We start from the raw sequence: 26300 nt of genomic DNA, 5'->3' as shown, positions 1-26300 counted from the left end.
GTTTTGGGGCGGCGGGCAGCATGGCAGCCAGAGGTGCGGTGACTTCGACCGTGACGCAGCTTACAACTGTTAGTCAAGTTCAAGATGCTGCTAGAGTCTTGATGCAGACTCAAAGCTCCCGGCGGTCGTCCAAAGTCCCTGCACTACAGGGTCCGAAAAAGATCCTTTTGGTGGAGCAGCAGCTCGATAGCGAGTTTGGTGCCGAGTTGTTCCCTTTGGTAGCGTTTCCAGCGGTGTCAGCGTCTTTGACGGTGCTCGATCTCTCTTTCAACGAGCTGGATGATCGATTTTGGATGAATTGGACAACGGAGCTGCACGGAGCAGTGTGGCCAGGACTGGTATCACTGAACCTTGCTAACAATCAGTACGTTGCCACTCAAAACGTTCTCCTTAGCGAATGATATGCCTGTTCACTTATTGATTCCTGTGTGGTAGGTTTTCAGCTCGTGGGCTCAAAGCAGTCGCGGCTTTCATCGCGCGATGCCCCAGCCTGACACAACTCGACGTGTCACTCAATCTGTTCGGTGAACCGAATTCATCGTCCGATTGGATCCAACCACTGATCAGAGCGTTTGATGCCAAGAACCGTGAACCCCTTCAAATTCTGGACATGTCATGCACGGGTGTTACAGACGCGTGTTTCTCGCAGTTGATGGAAGCAGAATTCTCCAAGTATATTGCCAAGTTATACCTCCGTTCAAATGCACTGACCGACAAAGGAGCAATCACCTTAGGACACGCACTGCCACTGATGAAGCTGGAGGTTCTTTCGCTTTCCGGCAACCTGATTGGAGACTGTGGTGCTGCTAGCCTGGCGTTTGTATTGGATCAAGCACCAGCACTGCAAACCCTCGACCTTGAGCAGAACCAGGTATGAGGTTTTGTCTTTGCGGTCATGCACTGTTGAATAACTCTTGTACCTTGATGACCATGATGCAGATCGGACAAGCAGGGATCATGTCATTCTACCACGCGATTAACGGGATGGTAGCACCATTTCCAGTGCGATATCTTCATCTCGGTCGCAACACTTTTGCTTCTGAGCCTGTGCTAAGACAGGTCCATCGGAAACTGCACGAAAAAATAATCGAGACGCAGTTAAATGCTGGTGCACCCGTTGCTACCGCGCTCAATTTAAGCGGAAGCAAGGTGAAGCGAGATATTTTGCTGGAGTGCTGCCTAACTGACCAATATGTTCATATCGTCTTGGCAACACTTCGATCGTCGCCTAATTGGCAATTGCTGGAAGTGCTCGATTTGAATGGAAATGAGATCGGAGAGAAGGGTACTCACGACGTTGGCCTGTTCCTGGCGTTGCAGCCTCCACTTCGAGTGCTCAACCTGTCGAATAACCTGATTACAGGTAAAGTAAAGTAGCATCCTCCTAGGAAAGGCGAGTGCTCTCGATACTCACCAGCGTCTTTATTTGATTAGATACGGCAATTCTTGGACTAGCGGAAGGACTGGAGTTGAACGTTAGGCTCCAAGAATTGCTTCTCGACCACAACCAAATCACTGACGCCGGTGCCAAGCAGCTATACTTGAAAGCCTTCAAGGCAAACCAGCAGCGCCGAATCCGCCTCAGTGCCGGAAACCCACTCACGTCGGAGTGTAAGGTCATGCTGGCAGCAATCTCGCAAGCACATGACCTTCGAAAGCGCTTTGGCAAAGAGCTTGCTCCTCTAGAAACGCTTGATCTGAGTGGGAAGGCCTTGCGCCAGTACGGCGCAGCCGCCATCGCAGAGGAACTTGCAGCTGCACCAAGTTCGAAGTGTCGATGCCTCGACTTCTCTCGCAACAGCCTTGGTGACGAAGGTGCTCAGGCTGTCGCGAAGCTAATTCGCGCGTACCCTCGTCTTGAAGACCTGGACGTGAGCTTCAACGATATCGGGGATGAAGGTGCAATTGCTCTGGCCGATGCCTTAGCAGACAATTCTACCTTGGTATCATTTTCGCTGCATTCGGTTGTTGAAGGCTCGCAAGCAAAGCCAAAACTGCAGGAAAAGGGGTTATGCCACCTAGCTCGAGCCATCCAGAAGCACAGCACTCTGGTAAAAGTCGACTTACGCGACAACGCAACCTCACCCGCTGTTGTTCGCGCGTATGTGGAGATGCTACGACGCAACCAAGGGATTCAAAAGTTCAACGGCACAAATGCTGCGGTTTTTCTGGCTAGGTATGATCAATGAACGGGGATCAAGATAGCAATAGTTTTTGCATTCCGGTATAATTAGGTGGTCAGCTCTATGGTAACGTTCATTTCACGTTGATCCTTCCCGGCTATCGCTGAGTCAACATTTCTTCAGAATGCCAGGTCTGCGCCGCTTCTGGCGTCGGGCCTACAAGTTATGTGCTAGTTTCCAGGTGGAGTTACGCGGACATTACTCAGCTGAACGAATTAGTAGCTTCGACAGCTACAGTCACAGCACCACACTGGTTTGGGCTCTCCTTGTTTCTGTGGTGTCACCATTCCCATGCTTGGCTGTTGTCACCGCAATCGACTATGCCCCGATGGCACCGCCTGAAGAAGGATCTAGCGCAAACTACTTGTTTTGGATCAGAGATGGCCTTGCAATCGCACTCATGACACGCGCCATCTTGGAGCAGTTCCGGATAAGTGTTCCGAATCTGCACATCAACTCCATGCACGTTATTGTTATGCCTATCATTGCAGGCGGGGGAGCGATCGCGTTCATGGTCGCTATGTCGAGTATTATCGGGTTTCCCCTGCCGTTTGCACTCGTGGTTGGGATTCCTGTGTGGTTCGTCGTGGTTCTTGTGTCGTTTATTTGCTGCTTCGGCCGGATTTTAAGAAAAGACCCAAACCTGCTCAAGGAACTTCAAAGCAGCCTCATCGTTCTCGTCTGCCAGGTGCTGCTCACCTTCGTCTACCCAGCCTACCTGTACGGTTTCAACAGCGTACGAACATCGAACCAGAAGTTCTACCTCGTATTGCTTCCTATCATCAAGATAATTGCGAAGAACTGGATCGGTCACTTCCTGGGGAACAAGTACGATTTAATGCCACAGATCATTATCTTCAACGTTGATGTCTTCAATGCTCTGTACGTCTCCAGCTCAATGCAGAGCTCCAGCTCCATTAGCACGATGGTGTCGGTGATTGGGCTGGATGCTTTTCAAGCCTGGGTTTCCATTTCAGACATCAACAATCTTATGAAAAACATAGTCCTGCTGCAAAAGAAGATTCCCGCCGACCACCCCATGGAGTCTGCGAGCTTCATTGAAATTGCTCAACAGCTTATTAGGGAAGACTCTCAAGCGAAAGCTCACCTTACGTTGCGACACTATAACTCTGCACTATCGATTCTGAGTGTTGACAGTATGAACTCCGTGGGAGCTTCTACTGACATTACACCGGTGCCTAGCGCACGAGTCCTGCCGGTAGCCTCTACAGGCGTTCCACTACTTGTTGCAGCGGTAGAAACATTCACACCGTTGCATCAAGATGAATCGTCGCAACAACATAGCCTCCTGCAAAATGTATTCTCGCCGAGAGAACGTCGCCTGTTCGTACAGAGGACAGCTCAAGTGCTTTTCACAACTGAATTCGTCATTCTCGTCGAGTACACAGAAGTTATAGTCCCGTTCATCTTCTGTACGTGTGTCGAGTTTGTTGGTTGTGGTTTGATTCATATTAGTACTATTTCTTATGCTTTCAATATGTTTGTGCAGGTATGTACACAGTTGGCATGTACTACCTCCCGAATCGCGCATACTACCCGCAACTGGAGACTCTCGATGAAGCTGGACTTGGAAACAAGCTTGGAACTGTTGTGATGTTCGGATCAGTGGAGCTAATTTCACTCTTGGTGTTTGGCTTTCTAATTCAACGCAAGATTGGCGTTTCGATGCTACGGCTGCTCTCGCACGTGCTTGACCGCAGTTGGAGAATGGTACAATCTAATTTGTTTCTATGGATATTCTACACTGTTCAAAATTCGCTCGAGCACAACGGTACGGGGGACGACGAATGATACTTTGTTTTGTTGCTTTCAGGCTAACATCATTGTGATTATTTGATTATAGGTGCAGACTTTAGTTGGTCTTTCAGCTGGCTGAAGAACAAATGAATACCACCCAGTGCGAAGAGTTTATATGAGGTCAATGCAATCACCTCAAACGTATACCTTGTTCCGAATTCCAAACAGGTTGGAAAATGTTGACCGCTCATCTCTTCCAGATTTGAGTTCGAGAAGAAAGTTGAGACAGCGTAGTTCGTATCGCGACCGAACACTGTTTGTCAGTGTCAGGTGCGTGGGGCTGGTATTTGTAGTCTTGTTCGAACATGAGAGTAAGTGCAACTCGAACTGCACCGAGGTTGACTCTGGTTGAGGCTGTGGATACGATACCATTAACATCGCCATGTATTGATTTGGATCATAGCGACTCGATGTGGATTAAGATTGACAACTATTGCGGATTGCATTCCAGTACCCCGAGCTAATACACCAATGGTTTTTGCGTGATATTTTCCCAGTGAAAGGCTGACGTCTTTTGAGCCACTTCGTTTCGTAGGTTGAGTGTGAATGGAAACGCGATCAAAGCAATGGTGGCGCTTGCCAGATCAGTACAAGACACTCCCGCAGTTGCAATCACCTACAACGGCGTTCTGCCTGCTTCACCGTCGGTCAGCCAGATTGTTCCTTTGCCCGACCGAATAGTAGGTGCATTGACTACAAAAACTCCAGCAATTGATCTCGCGAGTGGTATTTGCTGCTTCAGAAAGCTCTCCAGATTCTTTTATCGCTGAATGCTTATTTCTGGTTGAATTCGTGGAAGCGATGACGTCTATCACGTACAGCGAAAATTAATGCTGTTATTGGTTAATGAGTGAACCTTCTTCCAACTCTACTTTTTTTGTGCCAGCTTGTTACCTGGTGATCTACCAACTTCCTAATAGGGAGCTCTCGAGGGACTGGACAAGACGTCAATCTGGGAAGTTATCCGCAATATTCTGGGGTACGGGTTGCTGGAAGTAGGCTCATTGATACTTGCGGTTGGGTTTTATCGACAACGCATCGATTTCTTCTTTAGCAACTCACATACGTAGCGGAGTGCGAATGGGGGAATGGGTAGAGTATTAGTTGCTTATGCTGGGAACGTGCGAAGTTATAGTACGGAAGTTCTCACGACGTTTATGTGGTGGATAAACCCTGAAAACATGCAGGAGCCGACTAGGTTTTCTTTTCGGTAAGCACGATACTGTAACGTTAGCAGCATAAGTAAAATACAACTAGTAAATGACTCGTTATATTACCGCCTGTAATTTACCCGGACAATAAATTCGTCGACAATGGCTTCGGAGCGCGGCTTCGAGTTCCGGCGCGACCTGGAGCAGCTCGTGCACGACGGTGTGCTGTCGTCCCGCCGTCATGCACAGCGCTCGGCCTTCCGCCCTGGCGTCCTGGCGCTGACGTCGGAGCCCGCTGACGTGCAGCTGCAGCAGCGCTCCAAGAAGAAGCTCCTTCGGGCGCTGCGCAGTCTCCGCGAGGACTACGGGGCGTCGCTGGCGCTGAGCAAAGAGGCTCTGGGCTTCACTAACTCGCTGGAGGACGCGCTGAGCTTCCTAGCGCTGCAGCACTCGAGCGACGAGCTGCCACCCACGTTGAGGGCGTTGCCCACGCAGCTTTTGGGCGTAAAAGACGCGGACGCGGACGGCGGCGAGCTGCTGGCCGAGCTGAACGCCCCCGTGAAAAAGGAGAAGAAGGGCACTAATAAAGTAGAGGAGTCTCCAATGGAGGAGGTGATGGGTTGGGAGCAGGAACAGGAGGAGAGAGAGGATGCCAAGCAGGAGGAGAAAGGAGATGCCAAGCAGACGGAAGCGCTGTCGTGGACGCAGCAGTATGTGCTGACTATGGCAGCGAGAGAGGAGGAGCAGGCGCGACGAGAAGCGGAGGTGACGCCCGAGGCACGCGAGCTGCAGGAGCTCGAGACGAGGTACAATGAACTGGCCGCGGCGTTGCGCCGGCTCAAGGAACGGAAGAGCAAGAAGAAACCCAAGAGCGGCGACAAGCAGAAGACGCGAGAGATGAATGAACAGATGCAGGATACGCGTAGGCAGTTGCTGGCGCGGGGATGGAGAGACCCGATGCAGCCGCAGAGGAAGGCAAAGAAGGAGTCGAAGGAGAAGTCAGTTGAAAAGGAAGAAAAGGTGCCTACAGCTGAAAAGACGAACCCGCCTACGACGTCGAATCCCGCGCTGGAAGATGCGGATGACGAGCTGCTGTCTTTAGCGTTAGGCATGGCGGATGAGGAAGAGCCTGCACAAGTTGAACAGATTGACACAGTTTCGAAGCAAGACGAGAAGGTGGAGAAGGTAATTGAGGCGCCCAGTCCGATCGTCCAAGCAGACGATGACGAGGGTGATGAAAATGGTGGTTTGTTTGGGTTCTTGGAAGAAGCTGAAGCTACCGTGGTGCGTGCCGAAGAGATTAAAAAGAGTGCGGCTGTCAACACGGCTGCTATCATCGCTGCCCAAGCAGCGGCCGATCTTGCAGTTTCGAAAGGGAAGAAGGGAAAGGGAGGCAAGAACAAGAAAGGTCGCAACATGCTGAAAGTCCAAGCAGCAGCAGCTCAAGCCGCCCAGGCCCAAGATACTGCTGCAGCACCGTGGACGGGCAAGTCACCTCGCGACCACCTGGAGCAGCACTGCCGCAAGAATGGTTTGCAGAAGCCGCAGTACAAGAAGCTGGCCCGCCCGCCAGGCGGTGGAAACTTGTATTCGGTGGTTCTCGGCAATAAAACTCGTGGAAAGCACGAGATTACCGTGAGAGATTCTAGCGATGCTGCACAAGGATTTGATTCCATTTCAGACGCAAAGGACGCCGTAGCTACCAGTGCACTGTTCGAGCTAGCGTCTGATCTTCCACTCTACCGAGTACTGCCGCCGGTTTATCGCGACATGTGGCAGCGATGGATCAACGAGCGACAGCAAGATGAGGCAGCAGCCGCCGCCGCTAACCGGGATGAGCAGGACGAACTACTGGAAGAGATCCTGCGCGCGCTTCCAGCAGAGATTGCTGAGAAGCGCGCTGAGTTACCAGTGCCAGAATCAAAACCTTCTGCCCTGGTTGTGAAAAAGACTGACGAGAACGCTGAAAGTACCCTGGAGGACTGGAGCGTCGACGACTGGGACGTCGATTTGGTCGACGAGGAGGATTCGAATGTCAAGGACTCAGCTCTATCTGCCAGCGATGACGTTTCCGGGTCTGCAGGCGAACTGGAGATCGAAGAAGAGAGCGAAGCTGAGCGCAATGCTGCGCTAGAGCTGTCTCGGCAACTGCGAGAGCAGCTTCAAAAGCAAATGCGTTCTGGAGCTTATCGCTCGAAGCTCCAACAGCGCGAATCGCTGCCCATTGCATCGTTCAAGGAGCGAGTGGTGGAGATGCTGTCTAATCACGACGTAATCTTGATATCAGGCGAAACTGGTTGCGGTAAGAGTACGCAGGTGCCGCAGTTCTTGCTAGAGGATCTACTGATTTCAGAACCCGGAGGAGCGCGTGGACAAATTGTTTGTACCCAGCCTCGACGACTGGCTGCTATTAGTCTGGCTGAACGAGTTTCGGAGGAGCTGGGAGAGTCAAACATGGGCTCGGGTGACTCGCTTACGGGCTTCCAAATCCGCCTCGAAACGCGTATGACCCGCCGTACACGATTGCTCTTCTGCACAACTGGTATCTTACTTCGCAAGCTGCAGGACCCGCGCACGTTGGGCGAGGAGGTGAGTCACGTAATTGTCGATGAGGTGCATGAACGTGACCTTCAGAGTGATGTGCTACTAGCCATGTTGCGCCAATTCTTGTCCGAGGGTAACGCAGCAAGGCGCCGCAAGTTTGGTGGCACTTTGCCGCCGCTAAAGGTTATCCTCATGAGTGCTACGCTCAACGCCGCAAGCTTCCAGAAGTACTTTGGTGGGGCTGCAGTGTGCCCGATGATTGAAGTTCCTGGTCGCACGTTCCCCGTGGAGCAATTCTACCTCGAGGATGTGCTTGAAAAGACCCAGTTTGTTGTGGATGAAGAGTCCCCAGCCTACGTCCCGGTGAGCGATGGCAGTTTGGATAAGCAGTCTACGCAGGTCACCATCTCGGGTCGCGGAGGTACGTCATACTCCCAGCAAGTTTCGTGGACCTCAGGTTCAGGTTCATCTTCCTCCAAGGCACCAGCAGCTAGTGAGACGCAACGCATGCTGGCTGAGAAGTACAGTGAGTCAACGTTGGTTGCGTTAGATCGTATGGATCCGTCCGTGGTTAACTACGAGCTGGTTCAGGCGCTTTTGGAGCACCTTGCCATGGAAACAGATCTGCTCTCGCTGACACATGAAGGCGGCGGGAAACATCGAAGAAGCGCGTCTGTACTCGTGTTCCTTCCGGGTCTTCAAGAGATCACCACGCTGCTGGACTTACTTGGTGGCAGCCGCTTGCTCCGTCGTGATCCCCACGGTCGTGAATTCGAGTTGCTACCTCTTCATTCATCGGTTTCGGCGCAGGAGCAGCAACGCATCTTCCGGCAGCGTCCCGGTGTTATTCGAGTCATTGCCGCAACTAACATCGCAGAGACATCGCTGACAATCGACGATGTCAAGGTCGTCATTGATACGGGGCGTGTAAAGCAGATGCGTCACGATGCCCAACATCGCACCAATGTGCTTGAAGAGATTTGGGTTGCGCGTGCGAATGCCAAGCAGCGTGCCGGTCGTGCAGGCCGCACAAGTGGTGGCTCGTGCTTCCGCCTCTTCCCTCAGTCTGTTTTTCGCTCCGTCATGCTCGAGCAACCCGTGCCCGAGATCAGGCGCGCGCCATTGACATCGCTCTGTTTGCAGATTAAGACGTTTGGCGTTGGCGGTAACGAGCAGAAGGATGGTTGCGGTGAGTTCCTGCGCGCTTGCCTTGATCCACCTGATGAAGCGAGTATTCGCGATGCGCTAGAGGAGCTTTTTGAAATTGGGGCGTTGAACCGCGAAGACGAGGCCCTTACCAAGTTGGGTGCTCACCTGGCTAGACTGCCTGTTGACGTGAAAGTGGGCAAGTTGCTCCTGCTTGGAGCGCTATTTGGTGTGTTTGATGCCGCTAGTACGTGCGCAGCCGTGCTCGAAACCAAGTCGCCTTTTGTGGCACCCTTTGGTCGGCAGAATGAAATGAAGCAGGTCCGCCAGAATTTCGCAATCGGTGCAAGCGATCTGCTTACAGACGTGAATGCTTTCGAGGCCTGGCGCTACGTTGTGCAGCGTAGCAGAAGTGGTGGAATCAGCGAGAAAACCTTTTGCAGCCAAAACTTCTTGAGCCACCGTTCGCTGCGTGAGCTCAGCAAGCTGAAGCGTCAATTCCGAGGTCTCGTGGCACAGCTTGGTTTCTTGCCGTCGTCCGAACCCGCAGCAGACGAGCGCATGACGCTTCAGCAGTTGGCGACGCTGTCTGCTGTTCTCTATGCTGGTCTGGCCCCGAATTTGGTGCATGCTGAGCCTCCAGCGGCATATGGCCCTAAGCGTGCAGTCCTTCGCGAACGCGACCACTCGATTGTTGTGGTGCATCCGGGGTCGATTAACTACAAAGTGGCAAGCTTCCACGCGAGCAGCTTTCTCACGTTCGCAGTGAAGCTACACACGTCGCAGGTCTATCTGCCAGCCTCGAGTCTTGTGCTGCCTTTGGCTGTGTGCTTGTTTAGCCATACCCTGGAGCTTCTCCCACAGCTACGACGCAAGGACAAGGATGGCAATGAGACCATTGGTCTGCGCGTGAACGACTGGGTGGTTTTCCAAACCTCCTTCCGTTCAGCAGCACTGTTGCAGGAATTGCGCGGCGCGGTTCTCGAAGCAATCGATGCCAGTCTCCAGGCCCCACCGTTCGTGCGCGGCATCAAAGCCGAGTCAAACTCCCAGAAAATCGAGCGGGAATCTCTCGTTGACGTGCTCCGTGTGCTCTTTCTGGCTGAGTATGAGGAGCGTGACCCCAAAAAGCAGCTTTCGGGGCAATTGTGTGCTGGTAAGCTGCGTGATTAGAAAGCCAATCGTGGAAGTGACTATCCACCAAATAGAGGTTACAGTGCATCAAACGAATACGCTCTCTTGCTCAAGCAGTGTCTTCCAGCTGCTTCCCTAGTGCTACAAGCTTACGCCGTTGTAGTGCATGTAATCGGGCTTCCACCATCATGGTAGAAGCCGATCCCAACGATTCCTCTCGGATTAACGCCGCGGCGGGCTTTGACACTGCAAGATGCGCACCGAAGACAGCAGCAAAACAACTGAGAGACGGATATTCCACCCTAACACCACTCCACGCGTCATTGCCAGGCCTTTGTTGCTGGTGTCTGGCGCCGATACTTTCATAAAGGTCGCCGCAGTGCGCAAACGCATTCACAAGGCGGTTCCGCTCACCAGTTATTTGTGTTAGTATTTTCCCTGACCATCTTGCGCGCAGTCTTGCTTGATGTCCGTTCAACAGCTCCATGAAGGCAAGGTTGGATAGTGTCATCAACTCGTTCGGAGTGCTAGGTGGCACAATACCGCAGTCTCGCTTTAAGGCATTGAAAGTGATTGATGCTGTAACTGGGGTCTCACTCTCTGTAAACTCTGAGGGAGCTGCAGAAGACGCAACAGCGGACTGCAAATTGCTCTGGAACTCGACCAAAAGCATGCTAAAGTGCTTAAAAATTGATTCACGCTCGGTGTCGCCAATGCCTTCGACAGTTTTGAGCTGAAAAGCTTCGTACATGAACAAGTCCAATGGGATGATCGCGTTCACAAAGTCCTGATAGCTAAAAGTCGTTGCGGTGTTTGTGCTCGGATCTGCGGCAAGTGATACTTGAGAAGACACATCTGTCGGCTTGATATTAAACTTGAGACGAAGTTGAGAGAGAAACTCGCGCAAATGCCGCTGCACATCAGAATAACTCTCACTTTCATGCTCACAATGTTGGAGTGTAGCCTGAAGGTCTTTGAGCAGGTCACGAAAAAGAAAGACGAGTACCCAGAACAGGTTGGATGCGAGAGCGGGCGCAAGTGACTCAACATCGGCTTCAGTGCAATGATCGCACTGCCACTGCATAAGCGTCTCGCGATGCATAACAAGCCATTCGCATTGCGCAGACACCCGCATCCAGCGGGTCTGCAGCAAAGGTGGTGCTGACGATGCGGTTGAACCTTCATGTATCCGAGTACTTGCTGTTCCAAGTATCAGCGGATTCATGTCACTAGCTAGCAGCTCTCGCAGTGACTTGTTAGTCTTAAACATCTTGTCAATGCCTGCGAGCGACGAGATGAAGGCAAATTCGCGCTGAAATGCTGTTAGTACGTCTTCTATCGCCAGACTTAGCAGGAAAGTGGCACTTGGGCGAATGTAAAAGGTGGCGATACTACCGTTGCTTGCACCTGAGACTGTCACCGCCAGCTGAGCTTGTGATCGAAGCCATCGTGCAACGCCAATGCCAAGCGCACCCATTTCAAACGGATCACCGTTCACCGTGACACCTATGAGCTTCTCCATGGCACGTAAATCAACCGCACAGAGAATGCGAACTATAGCTCCCCCTACAGCTGAAGCCCCCGTCACATTTACATGGGCGAATGATAACGGAAAGGTCACTAGATGCACTTCTTGCAAATTACCATCCACTGGAAGTTGCAATCGAACATCCAACAAGCCTCCTCTTCGCGCGCTGCTTTCAGTATACTCGTTCTCCATAATTGAAAAGTGGAGAACTAGCGAGAATCCCCACAAATTCGCTGTCAGGGTTGCAATAGACGACAAATTCAAAGCTAGAAGTTGCCGCACCGCTCGCACAACATGCACTCTCGTCACAGGATCCCCGTCATTCAACACAGTAGCAGGATCCAGCATCGGCTGCAGCTGTCGGGTGGCCTCAATCACTGCCAGCATTGCATCCATGCTCAAACCAGCGCGGAAAGTATCCACAAAAAAGAACAACAATGGTTCCGACACCACCAGCGAGTCTCCGTCATCCATCCAGTCACTCCTCGACTCCACATCCCCAACCTGGTTACCTGCGTCGCTATCATCTTCAAAGACAAATGGCTGCAATGTAGAACCCGCCGATTTGGTCCCTAGCAACTGATCCAGCACTTCCAACACAGCACTCGAAGCCTCCACCCGAATCTCAGCAGGAGACTCAGAGCCTCTGACTGCATCTGAAGCCTCACTCGCCGGCGACAACAAACTCGTAGCAGCTGACCTCGTACTGTCTGAAGTGGTGCTCCTCGCTCTACCTGCTTCCACTGTATTTCTATCTTCTACAGTGTCAATGTTATTGGTGTTTCTATTCTCTTGCTGCACGACTGGGAAGAAATTCTCCTTCTCCTCGTCCGCCAGCTGCTCGTACTCGTGCCACTTGGTCGCATGTTCGCGCCACAGATGCGACTCGAGATTATCCGAGCGGAAGTTCGGTCCGAACAGCTTCAACGTCTGTCGCTTCTTGCGTCGCTTGTTCGAGGCGGTTGTCGACGCTCGCTCGCGCCCGAAGCTCTCGCAGAAGCAGCACTTGGCGCGCACCACCACTGACGCGCTCATCTCCACGGGTTGCACCCCGTACTTGAGCGCGTAGTGCGCGATCCATCGGTTCTTGAGCTCCCGACGCCGAGCCGACACCTCGGCCATGATTCTCGAATGTAATGATCACTTCAGTGAGATTTTTTATGGATTTTGAAAAAAAAGGCAAGTTGAAGTGGAAATGGAGACTACAAAGTTAGAGCGAGTACTGCGCTGCCATGTAGATGGCCCAGGAGCGAGAGAGGCCGTCCATCATGGTGGTGCATTGGCTGAGCTTGGACAGCGCCTCGGCCTTGTTGAGTCGCGCGTAGTTGAGTAACAGCAACGAATACCACGAGTTGGACACTTGGTCGGTCGTGACGATGTCGAGCTTCGAGAGGATGTTTTCCCACTCCTCGCGCACGAAAGTGGACGTCCGCACGTACTCGGTGAGCGGCGTGACCGGCAGCATCTGGATACCGTGGATCATGTACTCGTCGGCGGAGAACCACGTCGCGTAGTCGGCCTTGTTGTCGAAGAGGATGCCCGGCACCATTCGCGGGCGGAACGCTGCAGGGTGGATCGTGTTCGAGCTGTCGAAGAGGAAGTACGTCTGGATGGAGCGCGTGCTGACCCTGGTCATGAGACGACCGATGTCCTTCATGCGCGTGTGGTTGGTCGTCTGACCGAACAGCGCCATGCTGTACGCGAAGTTGATGTCCTCCGAAGTGGACTCCTCGTCCTTGCCGTCGCCCAGCGTCGTCAAACCGTGCGAGTACGAGTGTCCACGGAACCAGTCGAAGCCGCGGAACTTGGGGAAGTACGGGTCGTCGCGCGATGGGCTGGCCACATCGCGCAGCAGCAGTCTTGTCATATTGTTGAGCTCTCCGATCCGCTTCCACGTCGGGTGCAGGAAGTTGATCACCGAGGCCATGTGCACCCAGTAGCCGTAGTGATAGTGGTGGTCATTGTACACCGTGTTGCCGAAGTCCGCGTTCATGTCGCCCGTGACGAATCCCTCCGAGCTCACGACGCCGCCCGCGACGGCATCGTACTTCAGCTTGTACTTCCAACTGTTGTCGAGGAACGGAGCGATGGCGCTCTCGAGCTTGGTCACACAGCGACGCAGGAGCGAGACGTCAGTGCCTACGATCACCGGGTCGTTCGCCATCAGACACAGCGACGCATATTGCTGCACGAGCTTGCCAGTGAAGTAGTAGCTGCCGTCGGTCGACACGGTCCAGATACTTTGGATATCTGCGCGCAGCTTTGTGAACAGATCCTGCTGCAGCGCGACAGCTTTCGTGAGGCGGTTCTTCGGGTAGTAGGTCACAGGGATGTTTTGAGACTCGTAGAAGTTCCAGGCGGGCGGAGATGACACCGTCACGAATGCCTTCATGAGGCCTCGCGTGGCGGCGTACATTGCGACGTTGGCCACTTCAGCCACGCTAGCCGCAGTGAGCGACTTGGCGTGGTGGTCCAGCGCATAGTGAAGCAGTCCATTGGAGCAATCTCCTTCAGTTTTCCACTTGAACGAGTACTTTGAGTCGCTGGCGATCTCCACATCTCCACCGGTTACGACGCAGCTACTGTACGTGTCCTGCGCAGCAGACTGAGTAGCGTCGAGAATGACTGAAATTCGGATCGTCCCGTTGAAGGCGGTTAGTCCCTGCATTATCATGCTGGTAGCAAGGTTGAACTGGATGCCACTCGTCGACGAGGACGAAGACGACGGCAGGACATGCAGCCACCACTGCTGGCCGCTTACCGCGACGACGTTGAACTTGGTTCCGGAGTAGCGAGTACCGATACTGGCCGCGACCCCGTTGATCGTAGCGATCGGGGCTTCAAACAGTACTTCGGGGGTGAGCCCCTGGTAGGTGGACGTGAAATACGCCATGCCGCTCACCATACTGGACTTCATGGTACCCGTGGATGCTGGTGCCTGGAGTTGCACGGTGACGCCCAAGTCCGTCCAGTTGACGACCTGCATATCTGGGATTGAAGTCGCGAACTCGCAAGCACTCAGTTGAATCTCATTGCGCTTCGGGTGCGCGTAGTATTTGGCGACACCGTCGGTGACCCCACCGAAGAACCTGTTGCGGTAAGGATAGCTGAGCGCAAAGCCATAAGCTCCCGAAGACTCGACACTCACTGCTAACGGGTTAGGCCAGATTGGTCCGGTTGCATTCGTAGTGGTGTCACATGTGATGAGGTTGCCCCACCACGCGTTCGTTGGCACAGGTTTGCTCCTCATTGTGTCCAAATGGCGGGGCTTGCAGAACGTCGCCTGCTCGGTGGTTGCGTTGACGAGCAGTGTCGGGGGCGAGAACTTGCCGTTGGGGTCCCATGAGTCATTCTGCGCGCTAACAAGTGTATCTCCTCCAAAAAGAAGCTGGACGCACAGTCCAGCCAAAACTAGCACGGAGCGGCGGGAGGCGGAAGGCGCCTTACAGGAAGGCGATATCTGTCGGATGCTCATCGTGAGATGAGATGAGAACTGGGAGTCTTCAAGCCTGCGGCGGGGTCCGACCAACGTGGCATTTTACTCCGTCGGGATCTCTCTGCGCCCCGCAGCATCGCGTGCTTCGCCACCAAGCCAGAAACGAAGAGCTCTTCAAATAGGTGCGTAAAACGCCTTGGTGCTCGCTCATTATTCAGGTTTCACTGAGCGCCCTGCACTCCAAAATTACATATGTGTCAGCCAGCCAAGGCGATTCAGCTCGAAATTCGCCGTTCGTTTCGCCATTGGAGAGAGCTCTCCTCTTGTCACAAGGAACACGACTGGACAAGTAAAAGTGCGATGGTGGAAAGCGTCCTCGCAGCTTCTCAGAGAAGGTTCTGCCCCCGCGAGCAACGCGAAGTGAGCGTTGAGGCAGCAAACACGTCGCACCCCTGCAGTGAGAGACATCCTTTTGCCTTGAGGCAAGCCATCCTAGTTGAATACTGAAGCATGTCAGTCAGTGCTCATGTGGCGGCAAGTTGAGTCCGAATCCCCCACCATAGAATTTCTTACCGCTGCAAATCAATTCGAGAGTGCCATTATAACGCTGCTATCCAGCATCTTGGCAGCCAATACACTCGGTAATCCTACGACAGGCCGCAGGTCAACGTTGTCAACGCCGTCGTCCTGCAAATTGTCGCCACGACCAAGAAGAATACCAAAGCAAAACAGCGCACCCAGCCACTACCTGACGAAGTTGAAGTTCTCTTGAGCTCGTTCTGCCTTTTCCTCCAATCAGATCATCTTATCCAGGAATAAAAACGCACCTTCCTCGATACAAAACCAACAAAAAGCCCCGCCCCGCCCCCTCCGCCCCCATGAGCGAGCGCGCGGCCGACGGCGCCTCCAAGCCGCCCAAAGAGCCCGCGGCCCAGCTCAGCGTGGACGACGAGATCGCGACCGTCATGACCACGGCGTCCACCACCAAGAAGAAGGAGGACATGCGCAACGATAGCACGGGCATCACCGTGGGGGACTCGGCCCACACGCTGTCGGACGTGCGTGCTGACGGCTTAAAAAATCGTCGCAGAAGAAGAACGAGGAGAACTGACTGTTTTTTTTAATTTTATTTTACGATCTTTTCTTTCAGGGCAAAACGATCCACTACTCTGCAGAGCGGATCATCGGCAATGGCTCGTTCGGCGTCGTGTTCCAAGCCTCAGTGGAAGAGACGGGCGAGATCGTCGCCATCAAGAAGGTGCTGCAAGACAAACGCTTCAAGGTGGGGGAACGTTTTGTTTTAAATATGTGCTTATTCTTCTACTGACGTTTATTTTAATTTTATTATTGCTGTTGTTGTAAGAATCGGGAGCTGCAGATCATGCGCCAGCTGCACCACGTGAACATTGTGCAGCTCAAACACTGCTTCTACTGCAACGGAGAGAAACCAGACGAACTGTATCTGAACTTGGTGCTCGAGTACATCCCCGACACGGTCTACGGCGTCGCCAGGCAGCTTCAGAAGGCCAAGCAGTACATGCCCGTGGTACTGGTCAAGCTCTACATCTACCAGATTTGTCGCTCGCTGGCGTACATCCACTCCACGGGCATCTGCCATCGCGACATTAAGCCGCAGAACCTGCTGCTGGATCCCAGGTCTCACGTGGTAAAGCTGTGCGATTTTGGAAGTGCCAAGGTGCTGCAGAAGAATGAGCCCAATGTGTCGTACATTTGCTCGCGCTACTACCGAGCCCCAGAGCTCATTTTCGGCGCCACGGATTACACCACAGCTATCGGTAATTATTGCAGTTCTGTAGCTTAAAAGTGGTTCGTGTGCTGACGTGTTTTTTTTTCGAATTCAGATATCTGGTCACTAGGCTGCGTGTGTGCGGAGCTGCTTCTGGGACAGCCGTTGTTCCCTGGAGAGAGCGGTGTGGACCAGTTGGTGGAGATCATTAAAGTTCTGGGCACGCCGCAGCGTGAGGAGATCGAGGCTATGAACCCGAACTACACGGAGTTCCAATTCCCGCAGATTAAGGCCCACTCCTGGAGCAAGATTTTTCGTTCACGAACCCCTCCCGAGGCTATTAATTTGCTGTCCAAAATGCTGGTCTACGACCCGAAGCGGTGAGACGTCGGAGTCTGATTGGGTACCTCTATGGGCTCCACGGCTGACTCGCTGTGTTGTGTGCGTGTGTGAAAACTAGACGTGTGAAACCGCTGGAAGCTGCAGCGCACCCGTTCTTCGATGAGTTGCGGCACAAGGATCTGAAGCTGCCAAATGACGTCCCCGCGCCTGCACTGTTCAATTTCACGTTGCAAGGTACGCAAACAATATGCACATGTCTACCTATTACCGAGCCTGTGTAACCCGAGTCCGTGTTGCTGTCATTTTGCACAGAGCTCTCGCAAGTGGACGCCGCAACGCGCGAGATTTTAGTACCGCTTCACGAGCGGAACTCCACCAACTGGCCGGTCTTAGAGGACGGCACGTGGCCTGATGCGGCAGCTCACGGGACTTCCTGAAGGGTTGTTGTACATCAAGCAAAACATGAACGGCCCAAGGAGACAGCAATGGATTTGACCGAGGGAGAAACCAAATGTATTTTGCTTGTATCTTTAGTGGGCCCGGAGCTGTTACACGATTGATGGCTGTGGTTGTACAGTACCTACTAATTCCGCACATTGGTGCAACCGTCCTGGTATCGCACGGGTGAAGGCACAGGTGATACATTTTGCAGGCCACGATCTCATAAGGTAAGGATGTTCGTGGTGGAACTATCACTGCTGACAACCTCGCGAATGCTAGTGAGCGGGTGCACTGCTGTCTGCCCAAGCAGGTGTGCCTCAGGCCCATGGCGAAACCCTGCCGATGTGTGAAGCCGTCGATTTCGAGTTGCTGCGGCACCTCAAGTCAGCAGTGCCCCAGCAGAGGAATCATGAGAGGCGAAAGGAAAGCTTACCTCCGTTCTGAGCTGCCCCGTGGAAGGAGTCGGAGCCTGCTGCTGATCTGCTACTGTTGCTGAGTCCCAGCGAAGTTTGAGGTCGGACTCGCTCTTTCTCGGCTGCTTTGGCTTGCTGGAAGTGCTCCTCCCACTCCTTTTTCGTGTTCTTGATGTCCTGCGTGGAATTTGGACGCCAATTTGTTAGTGGATGGTCAAGTCTCTCCCGCGATACTGTAGACCACGACACAGAAGCGTACATTTCGAATAAGCTCGAGTGAGACCTCATTCTGCAGAATAAGCTCTGTCAGCTCCACATCAATCAGCGCGGATTCATCGAGTAGCTATGGCACACGTTCGTGAGGATCGTTCGCAACATATCAGTGGAGGCTGCAAATCACCAGTATGACACTTACCTCTGAATGAGCTAACCGCTGGGGGGCTGTCATGACGTCGTTTTGGTTTTTCGTCACAGTTGCTTCCTCCCCGCCTGGCGGTATTCGAGGAGATCTCAATGCATTAAGCGATTCTTCGGTCTCCTGAGTTTGACGAAGCAGCATTTCTCTCAGCCGTGTGTTTTCCCTCTGCAGACTTGCATTGTGTTGCTGCAAGTGCACAAGACTCGGTGTTATCGCTCTTCGATGCCAGCTTGCCTTTTCTGACAGTACGAACCTCTAAAGATTTAACCCGCTTTGTTTCAAGCACACGAGTTGCGCTGGGGTCGCTTTCAAATACGGCCAATCGCTTCTTTAGGTCCTGAACCTGTTCCTGGAGAATGGGGATGTTGTTGTTCTCCGTCTGAAGGTGCTTGTTTTCCTCCAGCAACGATTGACTAACGGCATCAAGCTGATGGTTCTTACTCGTCGCTAGCGTTTCCTATCATTGTGAACGGACCCAACAGAAGGAGCAATAAGCAAACACGCTGGCCGACCGGAAGCACAGACACGTAAGTGCTTACCATCAATACTTCGATGTGCTTCAGCAGTTTTCGGATCGTTGTGTTGGGGTCTGACGGGTCTACACCAAGATGTGAAGTCGAAACACTGGGAGACAAGCTCAGTTTCTTTAAATCCCCCAAGATCGTGGATTCTGCCGAGGCATCAGCAGCAGCCTCCACCTCTCTCCCTGACAACGGGTTAGCACTGCGCATTTTATCGACAAAATTGGATGCTGTCGGAGAAGTATCGGTGTCAACGTCCTCGTCACTCGAAAGTTTGGCGTTAGCGTGGTTGGCGGCGGCCTCCACTTCCACTGTCGACATTTCACCAGCATCGTCGGCCATGTATTCCAACAAAATCGGATGATTGTTGAGAAAGTCATCGCGGAACAGGCGGACATTACCTCGAGGCATGAGATTGCTCGCAAAAGGATCGGTTCCATTCGACTTGAAGCTCGCTGCGGTAAGGCTTCCACGAGACCCGGCGCCAGCAGGAGCTGTATATGGCCGAGCTCCGATAAACCCGTTGTTTCCCTCTCGTGAGCTCTTGTGCACCGAGGCAAAGAACTCTTCGGTCAAGTCTTTATCAAGTTGCGTGACCTTGTCCCCGTCTAACATCTTGAGGCGCGAAAGTACTCGCACTACCCGGAATTTGTAGCCTTCAACATCTCTTGAGCAGGGATTGCCACCCAAGTCCAATGCGCGCAGCTACCATACAGAAACATTTAACACGCAATTTCGTTCAGTCTCGAATAGCACGCAGCAAACAATAAGGGGGTCATATTTGAAGCAAACCTTTGGCAGACCTCGACACGTATGCAAGGCCGAATCAAGGTCAGCTATCTGGTTTCCGTAGACAGACACTGTATTGAGCTCGAGCAGCTTGCGCAGAGGGCTAATGTCCACGATCTGTGAAGCATTACCATAGGTTCAGCCGGGCGCCCAAGTAATCTACAAACTACCACCTCAGCGCACAAGCAACCTGGTTGTTGGCAAGGAATAATTTTTCAAGCCCCGCACACTGGAGGTTATCGAGCGTCTCGATCTGATTGAAGTTTACATTGAGCTGCTCAAAACAAAAAAGCACCGCGTCAATTGCAACACCAATCTTGACCCCCTGACACTGGACTAGACCTCAATCAAGTTGACAAAGTGCTGGAAGTGCTCGAGTGACGCTAGTCGGTTGTGTGATAACGACAGTATCTCTAGCGATGCCAAACTTTGCGCGCAAGTGTCATCCATATGTGCCACGTCTTCATCACGCAGAATCAACTGGAAGCATTGGGACAACACAAAACAGTTAGGTCTCAGCTAAAAGGAGGGAACTGCTCACAAAACTCGTCACCTCCTTCAGCGCCAGGAGATCGTAGACCCCCGCACGATTCATAACCACATCAGTCGTCAGTGTTATCGCGCTGGAAGCCTCCATTGGCGGCCCCTGGTTAACCTCCATGGCGCAACTCCAATGCTCGCAGCGACTGGAGATTACGACGCTTCAAGATCCCCGTGTGTAGCCACTTCAACTACGAAACGAATGCAAAAATGTAGCCATCTTATTTATTTTCAAGCGTGGCATCTCAGCAATGCAGTACAGCCGGGATGAAGTGCCGGTTATTCGTCGCCCGAGCTCCCTCTCAGCTCTCGGTGAAGGTGTTGTGGGCTCAGGCGGACAGAGTAATCGACATGGCAAGTGCAAGGTGTCGTGGTATCGGTAAGTCTCCCACCAACTTGTGGCACGTGATGCTAGCGCTTCCAGGGGCTAATGCACGTTCATACAACCAGAAATTCCTTCGGAGACACTGTGCCGTTGCCAGAGATGCCGCCTGAGCCATTGGCATTGGATCCGCCGATGGTGATCCCCCCAGATCTTCGACCTCTGGGCAGCAAGCGGCGATACCTGCGCACAATGCAGCTCCTCGCAGACCCTCTACCAGAGGATGACATGAACCGGGATCTTCAGGGTAAGCTTACAGAAACTTCGCCGCCACGTCCGATCGGCCGATTGCTGCGGCACCAAAACTCCATGTCGTCCAAGCGGCTACTCTCGAGCAAGAAAGAACGGAAACTTCTCAAGTCTGTGTCGCACAAGGACCTGGTGCTCGATCGCCAGGTTTCGAGGCGGATAAAATCAAGCAACTACGTGGAAGAGAAGGAGGCAGAAATTGCAGACGCAGAAAGGCAACATGTTCCAGCCACAGATGCAAGCGAAGCCACCGTAGCGGCGGAGGCAGAATCATCCTCGGATGTCACGGTCGCTAGGCAACGTTCATCAGTACGTCTGATGCAGCGATCGAGTTGTGCATGCGTACCTTACTTAGCCAAGCACCTTTCTCTGACGATCTTGTGGTTCTGTACTTTGTAGAGTCCTGTGACCAGTGCTGCAAAAGAACCACGTAAAGTTCATGGCGAGCTTGATGGAGAAAATGCAACGGCAAGAGCTCTGCGTCTGCGCCGGATATCCAAGGAGGAGACTCTAGACATCCAAAGCAGTCAAGGGTACTTCGGAAAAACCGCGAAGCAGCAATTCTACGCACAGTACAAGCAGCTTTACTCCCGACCGTACCTGTTCATGGACAGTAGAATTGCAAATGGTGCGGCAGGTATACCCGACATGAAATCGTTAGCAGAGAGAGGTAGTGCACGTGACTATTTGGACGATACCGCTGAGAGCTCGATCATTCCGGCGTACCCGTCATCAATCGAGATGCGGAAGATTAGTGAAGAGCTCAATCCATCATCAAGACTCGTGTCCAGAGTATCGTCGTCAATTATCATGGAGGACCGGCCAAAGCTACCCCTACGAGACAAGCTATCGCCTCGAGCACACTTCTTGGCCTCATGCGCTGCGAAATCCCAAGTGGTAGTTCCCTTTCTCATCCGCAACAGGAACACCAAGGTTTTCGACTTCTCGTTTCAATCGCTCGGGGATGCCTCCATCTCGGCATTTGCCAAGTCGCTCGTGCACGACCTGCCTCACGTGGAAGAAATCAGCGTGCGAGACAACCGACTAACGGACGATGGACTGAACGAACTGCTGCAGGCCGTGAGTGACGACAGCTCAACACTGAATCTCCGTTGTCTTGACATTTCCCAGAACCAAATAGGCCCCAAGAGCGCACAGACATTACAATTGTATCTAGTGTCGCCACGATGTACCGTAGAAATGCTGCACGTGGACAACGCCGACATCGACGACCACGAATGCGCAGCCTTCATGACAGCCTTCGAGAAAAACCAGTCTATCAAGAGACTCTGGATGAGCAGGAACTGCATCGGAAAAGCTGAGAACCTCAATGTCGTGCAGCCCGACTTCACGACCGGTGGCGAGGCCATTGCCCAAATGCTACACGTGAACACTGTGCTCGTTCATCTGGACCTCTCATGGAATTATTTACGACTCGAAAGCAGCATTGCCCTCGCAAACTCGATCCGCGACAATGGTACTCTCATAGAGCTGAAGCTCGCGTATAACGCATGTGCAGATGCCGGTGCTATGATGTTTGGCGAGGCGTTGCGCTTTAACAAGACTCTGCAGGTGCTGGATTTGTCGTACAACAGCATCGGAGTGAAAGGTGCCATGGTGCTGGGAAATGCCATCCGCTCAAACCGCGCCCTGCGTTCACTTCAGCTGAACGGGAACAACATCGGACGAGAGGGTGGTCAACTGCTGATGGCAGCACTTTGCGCGAATCAAACCGAGGTTGGATGCACTATCGAGCTGCACGCTTGCAATCTAGGAGCCAACATCATGCCGATTGGTGCAGCAGCTCCTGTGCTTCCCAAACCTTCTGCTGGGATCTCGGATCCTCGTGGCCTTGCACCACATGCAAGCACTAATGGGGAATTCAACGTGCAGGACCTTCCGGTGTTTAATGCAAAGTCCACTCGGGTGTTCAATCCAAGAGAGCCCGCTGGCAGATATTCACTCAACCTACGCAACGCCTATGACAAGATGATCGCGATGGAGCTCGTTCGGCTTGCTACAACACGAAAAGGATGCCGCTTCTTGCGAATTGAATACAAGACTCCGACGTCGTCAAAGCGGCCTATTACCCTCATCAAGAAGGAGAATCTCGTGGTTGAACAGCACAAAGGCGCAGGGGCTCACCGTAGCGCAGAGAGCAACGGAGAAGAAACCACGCTTGAGACCAGAGGGCTAGACGCGCTATTCGCCAACGTAGACCGTGACAAGTCCGGGTACATTGACCAGGACGAGCTCATGGCGGTTCTCAATCAAATCGGTCTCTTCCCCCGGATGGAGAGCCTGGAGTCCATGCTGCAGAAGTTCGACTACAACAAGTCGGGCTTCATCGACGAGGGCGAGTTCAGTGCGTTCTTCTTCCATGCAGTCTTCCAGATGATCGACGAAGACCAGTCCGGCAAAATCGACGCGGACGAAGTCGAGGAAGCGTTTAAGATGCTGGGCATCCACAAGTACGACGAGAACGAAATCGCCAACGCTATCACCACGTACGACATAAGCGGGGACGGCGAGATGGAGGAGTACGAGTTTGTAGAGTTCATGAAGAGCAAACTGCTGGAGCGGATCAAGAACAAGCTGCTTGGTTACGATGGAGGTGAAGATGATACCGGAGACCAGGATAGGGTCCCGCTTGTATCACTGCTGGATGCGTCGACCCAGAAGCCGTGGATAATCCCCGAAGACGGCCAACTAGAGGTCGACTTCCTCTATGACCGCGAGGCGTTTGCGACGAACGATGAGGCCTACCGACAGGGCAAAATCTCTCGGGTAGGTCTGGAACTCCTGATCCGAAACATCACTGAAGTCGCTACGTCCAAGTCTGAACAGGACGATCTCTTTCATGTGGCCATGTACGACTCGGAGGTTCGGCTCACGGCAGCACAGGCGTACCAGGTTCTTGACGCTTGCCACTACCTCAAGCCCGAAAGCAAGAAGATCGAGACGATTGCACTGCTGCTGCCACAAATGCTGACGGCTAAGGAAGCGCAGATCCTCGTAGCTCGAACCTTGACGCTCATGCAGCGGTGTCGTCTGAAGGCTCGTATGGGCAGTGCGTACTCCGTCGTGCTCGGGAACCCGACGTCTCACTACTCGTTCGATCTCGCCAAGCACAAAGACCGCATCGCGTTGACCAAGCTGGCTGAAGTTGCTCAGAGCGAGAAGCTCTTCTCGAAATCGCGCTCTGGCCGTGCCGACACGTCACAGCACGGCAATTGGGAAAACTTTCGCAACGAAGAGCTCGACGGCCGCAGTATCGTGCTCACCAACACCTTCTTCCACTCACTACCACGACGCGGCAAACTCTGCTTTGACTACGTGAGCACCACGCGTCCCAAGCGAGGCACCACGCAGATCAGTGAACGACGCTTTGACCAGCTCATTGAAATTCTCCAGATGGATGTCGTGCTGCCGGACGCGTTAGGTGCTCTAGGCCCCACGCGATCTCAACGTGCAAGAGGACACCGTCAACCCAAGGCTGATGTAAGTGAGTCCAAAGCCGAAAAGGAGGAGAGCGAACAAGTGGCTGAGCTAGCAGGGCCTCTTGCAGCCAAGTTGAAGCGTACAGCCTCCCAGGAGCAGTCTGCGTTCTGGAACAAGACGCGCGCCTCGATCCTCAAGCGCGGCTGGGACTTTGTCGTGAACCACGCGTACACGTTCCGCCTCACGGGCGCCACCAAGGAGAACGTGGGGCTCAAGATGGTGCAGATCGAGTCGGCCATTTGCGACCGGTGGCTCTCTTGCGACCAGGCCTCCAAGATCATCGCGTGCATGCCGGCGACCTTCCACGCGCGGCCGGAGACGGCCCGCATCCTCTTCTCTCGGCTCATCGACCTGCACAACTTCCACCGCATCTACGACGCCATGCCCAGGTCAGAGCAGCAGGTCTGCGCCAGTACGCTGGGCTGGCTCAACATGATGAACCCCATGGCGCCCGAGCGCTTCTACGCGCTCAACTTGGCCGTGTACGACGAGCGCGAGATGACCAAAGTGCTGGTGGACTTGGCCATTGGCGAGCCGGGCGAGAACTGGCTTAACCAGAACTTCACGCTCGTGCAGGGCGAGCCGGGCATCCCCGGCTGGAAGCTGCCCGCTCGCTGGGAGAAAGAGGACAACAAGGAGGGCGGCGTGAACCGCGCGGGCTTCCTCGAGCTCGAGTACTATTCCGGCCAGGACCGCGGCTGCGCGCCCGTGGTCTCGCTGCGCAAGACGCTCATGAAGCGCGTGCTGTGCGGCACCCGCCTGTACTGCCTCTAGAGGAGATGGCTACATCAACTTCAAGCAGCTTCAACGCGACATGTTTCCCACACATCAGTGTAGCCACTTCTGCGTCTTGGACGGGTGGTGGCGGTGGCCCGTTGGGCCTCGCTAGCTTTGGTAGCCATTTGCGCAACGCGGGGATGCATGTTGAAGAGTCCGGCGTGAAGTCTGGCCCTGGCCGTTAAGTGACAAGCATGGCAGCCCCCGCACGCCACTGCACGGTGGTGGGTGGAATTGCTTCAAGGCGTCGACGCACATGCCGTCTATAGCCACTCCTTGCGTCTCGCAAATCGGCAGGGATGGCTGACCTCAGCGCGGAGACCCCAAGCTCTTTCGCGGGTCCAGCGCCACCCATTCGCGATGACCACCAAAAGCACCACCACCGCGATGGCGAGCTGCGACAATCGAGCATGCACTGGCTGGTCTGCCTCGCAGTCCCACTCGCGGTCAGCAGTTCAGTGCTCAGATGCTGCAACGTACTGCTGCAGCGTACCGTTGACACTCGATAGTTGCGTCCTCGTCCTCGTTGCAGTTTTGATTCACTTGTTATTGGCACGAGGAGCGCTCGTCGCGGCACATTAACTCTACCGCTCGAGGCTCGAGCGCAGGCGCATTTGCATCCGTAGCGTGAATGAAAATGGGATAACGCAGCGCCACAAAACGTGTTGGTGAACAAGCGCGTGGTCCGGCGGCCCAGTCTTTGTTGAGCGGTGCTCTCTTGGTCGTCGCGTTTGACTGCAGCCTGCAACAGGCAGCTCGCCGCGCCGCGCCGAGGTCGATGCCATGACGGCCAACATTGGACGTTGGGGACTCGGTTCTGCGGCGCTGTGCGTGCTTCTAATTTCGATGCAAAGCTCAACTCGATCTCGAGCGTGTTCCATTGCTTATCCCGGGCTCGAGTGCAGGCTTTGAAGCGCTGAAGTCGAACCGTACGGACGGCGGCGAAAGCGATGCCTTTCGCGCCAAAACTCGCTTCTTGTGCTCTATGTCGGCCGAGTGGTTCAACGGCGGGAGCTTGGGCAGACAAGGCGAATGAGACCAGCTCCGTTTTGTTCAGGATATCGCTGCCAATACATGTGGCGGCCAAATGAGCCCGACGCGCAATGTACGCAAAGATATCGGGTAAGCAAGAATATACCTACAAATGTGTATGGCTGTTAGCAGAAGTGGAAGCGAGACATTGCTCGCCGGCGCATGCGAGCGTTGTATTTTGTCAACAGCGAGCCCTGCGTCAACAGCG

The 26300-nt window shown here is 53.6% G+C and overlaps 8 protein-coding genes across 8 annotated transcripts; 5 read left to right on the top strand and 3 right to left on the bottom strand.

Moving 5' to 3' along the window:
• Positions 1 to 20: 20 nt before the first annotated feature.
• On the top strand, positions 21 to 2189 carry KRP23_7716 (Protein NLRC3; the record flags this gene model as incomplete). Its single annotated transcript, XM_067893067.1, has 4 exons — positions 21 to 364; positions 436 to 871; positions 940 to 1363; positions 1435 to 2189. 4 exons carry the CDS (start codon positions 21 to 23, stop codon positions 2187 to 2189), a joined length of 1959 nt encoding a protein of 652 aa, XP_067744885.1.
• A 394-nt stretch (positions 2190 to 2583) lies between these two features.
• KRP23_7715 (uncharacterized protein) lies at positions 2584 to 4091 on the top strand (the record flags this gene model as incomplete). Its single annotated transcript, XM_067893066.1, has 3 exons — positions 2584 to 3616; positions 3694 to 3975; positions 4048 to 4091. 3 exons carry the CDS (start codon positions 2584 to 2586, stop codon positions 4089 to 4091), a joined length of 1359 nt encoding a protein of 452 aa, XP_067744884.1.
• Positions 4092 to 5314: 1223 nt separating this feature from the next.
• Positions 5315 to 10015, top strand: KRP23_7714 (ATP-dependent RNA helicase DHX29; the record flags this gene model as incomplete). Its single annotated transcript, XM_067893063.1, has 1 exon — positions 5315 to 10015. One exon carries the CDS (start codon positions 5315 to 5317, stop codon positions 10013 to 10015), a length of 4701 nt encoding a protein of 1566 aa, XP_067744883.1.
• Positions 10016 to 10085: 70 nt separating this feature from the next.
• KRP23_7713 (uncharacterized protein) lies at positions 10086 to 12626 on the bottom strand (the record flags this gene model as incomplete). The annotated part of the gene is made up of 2 exons (XM_067893062.1): positions 10086 to 10222; positions 11174 to 12626. The coding sequence occupies 2 exons, from the start codon at positions 12624 to 12626 to the stop codon at positions 10086 to 10088; spliced, it is 1590 nt and encodes a 529-aa protein (XP_067744882.1).
• Positions 12627 to 12714: 88 nt separating this feature from the next.
• KRP23_7712 (Ascus wall endo-1,3(4)-beta-glucanase) lies at positions 12715 to 14979 on the bottom strand (the record flags this gene model as incomplete). The annotated part of the gene is made up of 1 exon (XM_067893061.1): positions 12715 to 14979. One exon carries the CDS (start codon positions 14977 to 14979, stop codon positions 12715 to 12717), a length of 2265 nt encoding a protein of 754 aa, XP_067744881.1.
• An 839-nt stretch (positions 14980 to 15818) lies between these two features.
• On the top strand, positions 15819 to 17466 carry KRP23_7711 (Glycogen synthase kinase-3 beta; the record flags this gene model as incomplete). Its single annotated transcript, XM_067893060.1, has 6 exons — positions 15819 to 15998; positions 16091 to 16222; positions 16304 to 16736; positions 16803 to 17067; positions 17148 to 17263; positions 17342 to 17466. The coding sequence occupies 6 exons, from the start codon at positions 15819 to 15821 to the stop codon at positions 17464 to 17466; spliced, it is 1251 nt and encodes a 416-aa protein (XP_067744880.1).
• A 224-nt stretch (positions 17467 to 17690) lies between these two features.
• Positions 17691 to 20248, bottom strand: KRP23_7710 (Dynein axonemal assembly factor 11; the record flags this gene model as incomplete). Its single annotated transcript, XM_067893059.1, has 10 exons — positions 17691 to 17839; positions 17904 to 18060; positions 18143 to 18226; positions 18299 to 18487; positions 18555 to 18758; positions 18841 to 19527; positions 19615 to 19728; positions 19802 to 19885; positions 19954 to 20091; positions 20165 to 20248. The coding sequence occupies 10 exons, from the start codon at positions 20246 to 20248 to the stop codon at positions 17691 to 17693; spliced, it is 1890 nt and encodes a 629-aa protein (XP_067744879.1).
• A 154-nt stretch (positions 20249 to 20402) lies between these two features.
• KRP23_7709 (Leucine-rich repeat-containing protein 74A) lies at positions 20403 to 25057 on the top strand (the record flags this gene model as incomplete). Its single annotated transcript, XM_067893058.1, has 3 exons — positions 20403 to 20530; positions 20602 to 21091; positions 21182 to 25057. 3 exons carry the CDS (start codon positions 20403 to 20405, stop codon positions 25055 to 25057), a joined length of 4494 nt encoding a protein of 1497 aa, XP_067744878.1.
• Between the last annotated feature and the right edge of the window lie 1243 nt (positions 25058 to 26300).

Source organism: Phytophthora ramorum (assembly GCF_020800215.1).
Source record: "Phytophthora ramorum isolate Pr-102 chromosome Unknown Phyram_PR-102_s0006, whole genome shotgun sequence".
Lineage (NCBI taxonomy): Eukaryota > Oomycota > Peronosporomycetes > Peronosporales > Peronosporaceae > Phytophthora > Phytophthora ramorum.
This window is presented reverse-complemented; position numbering and strand designations above follow the sequence as displayed.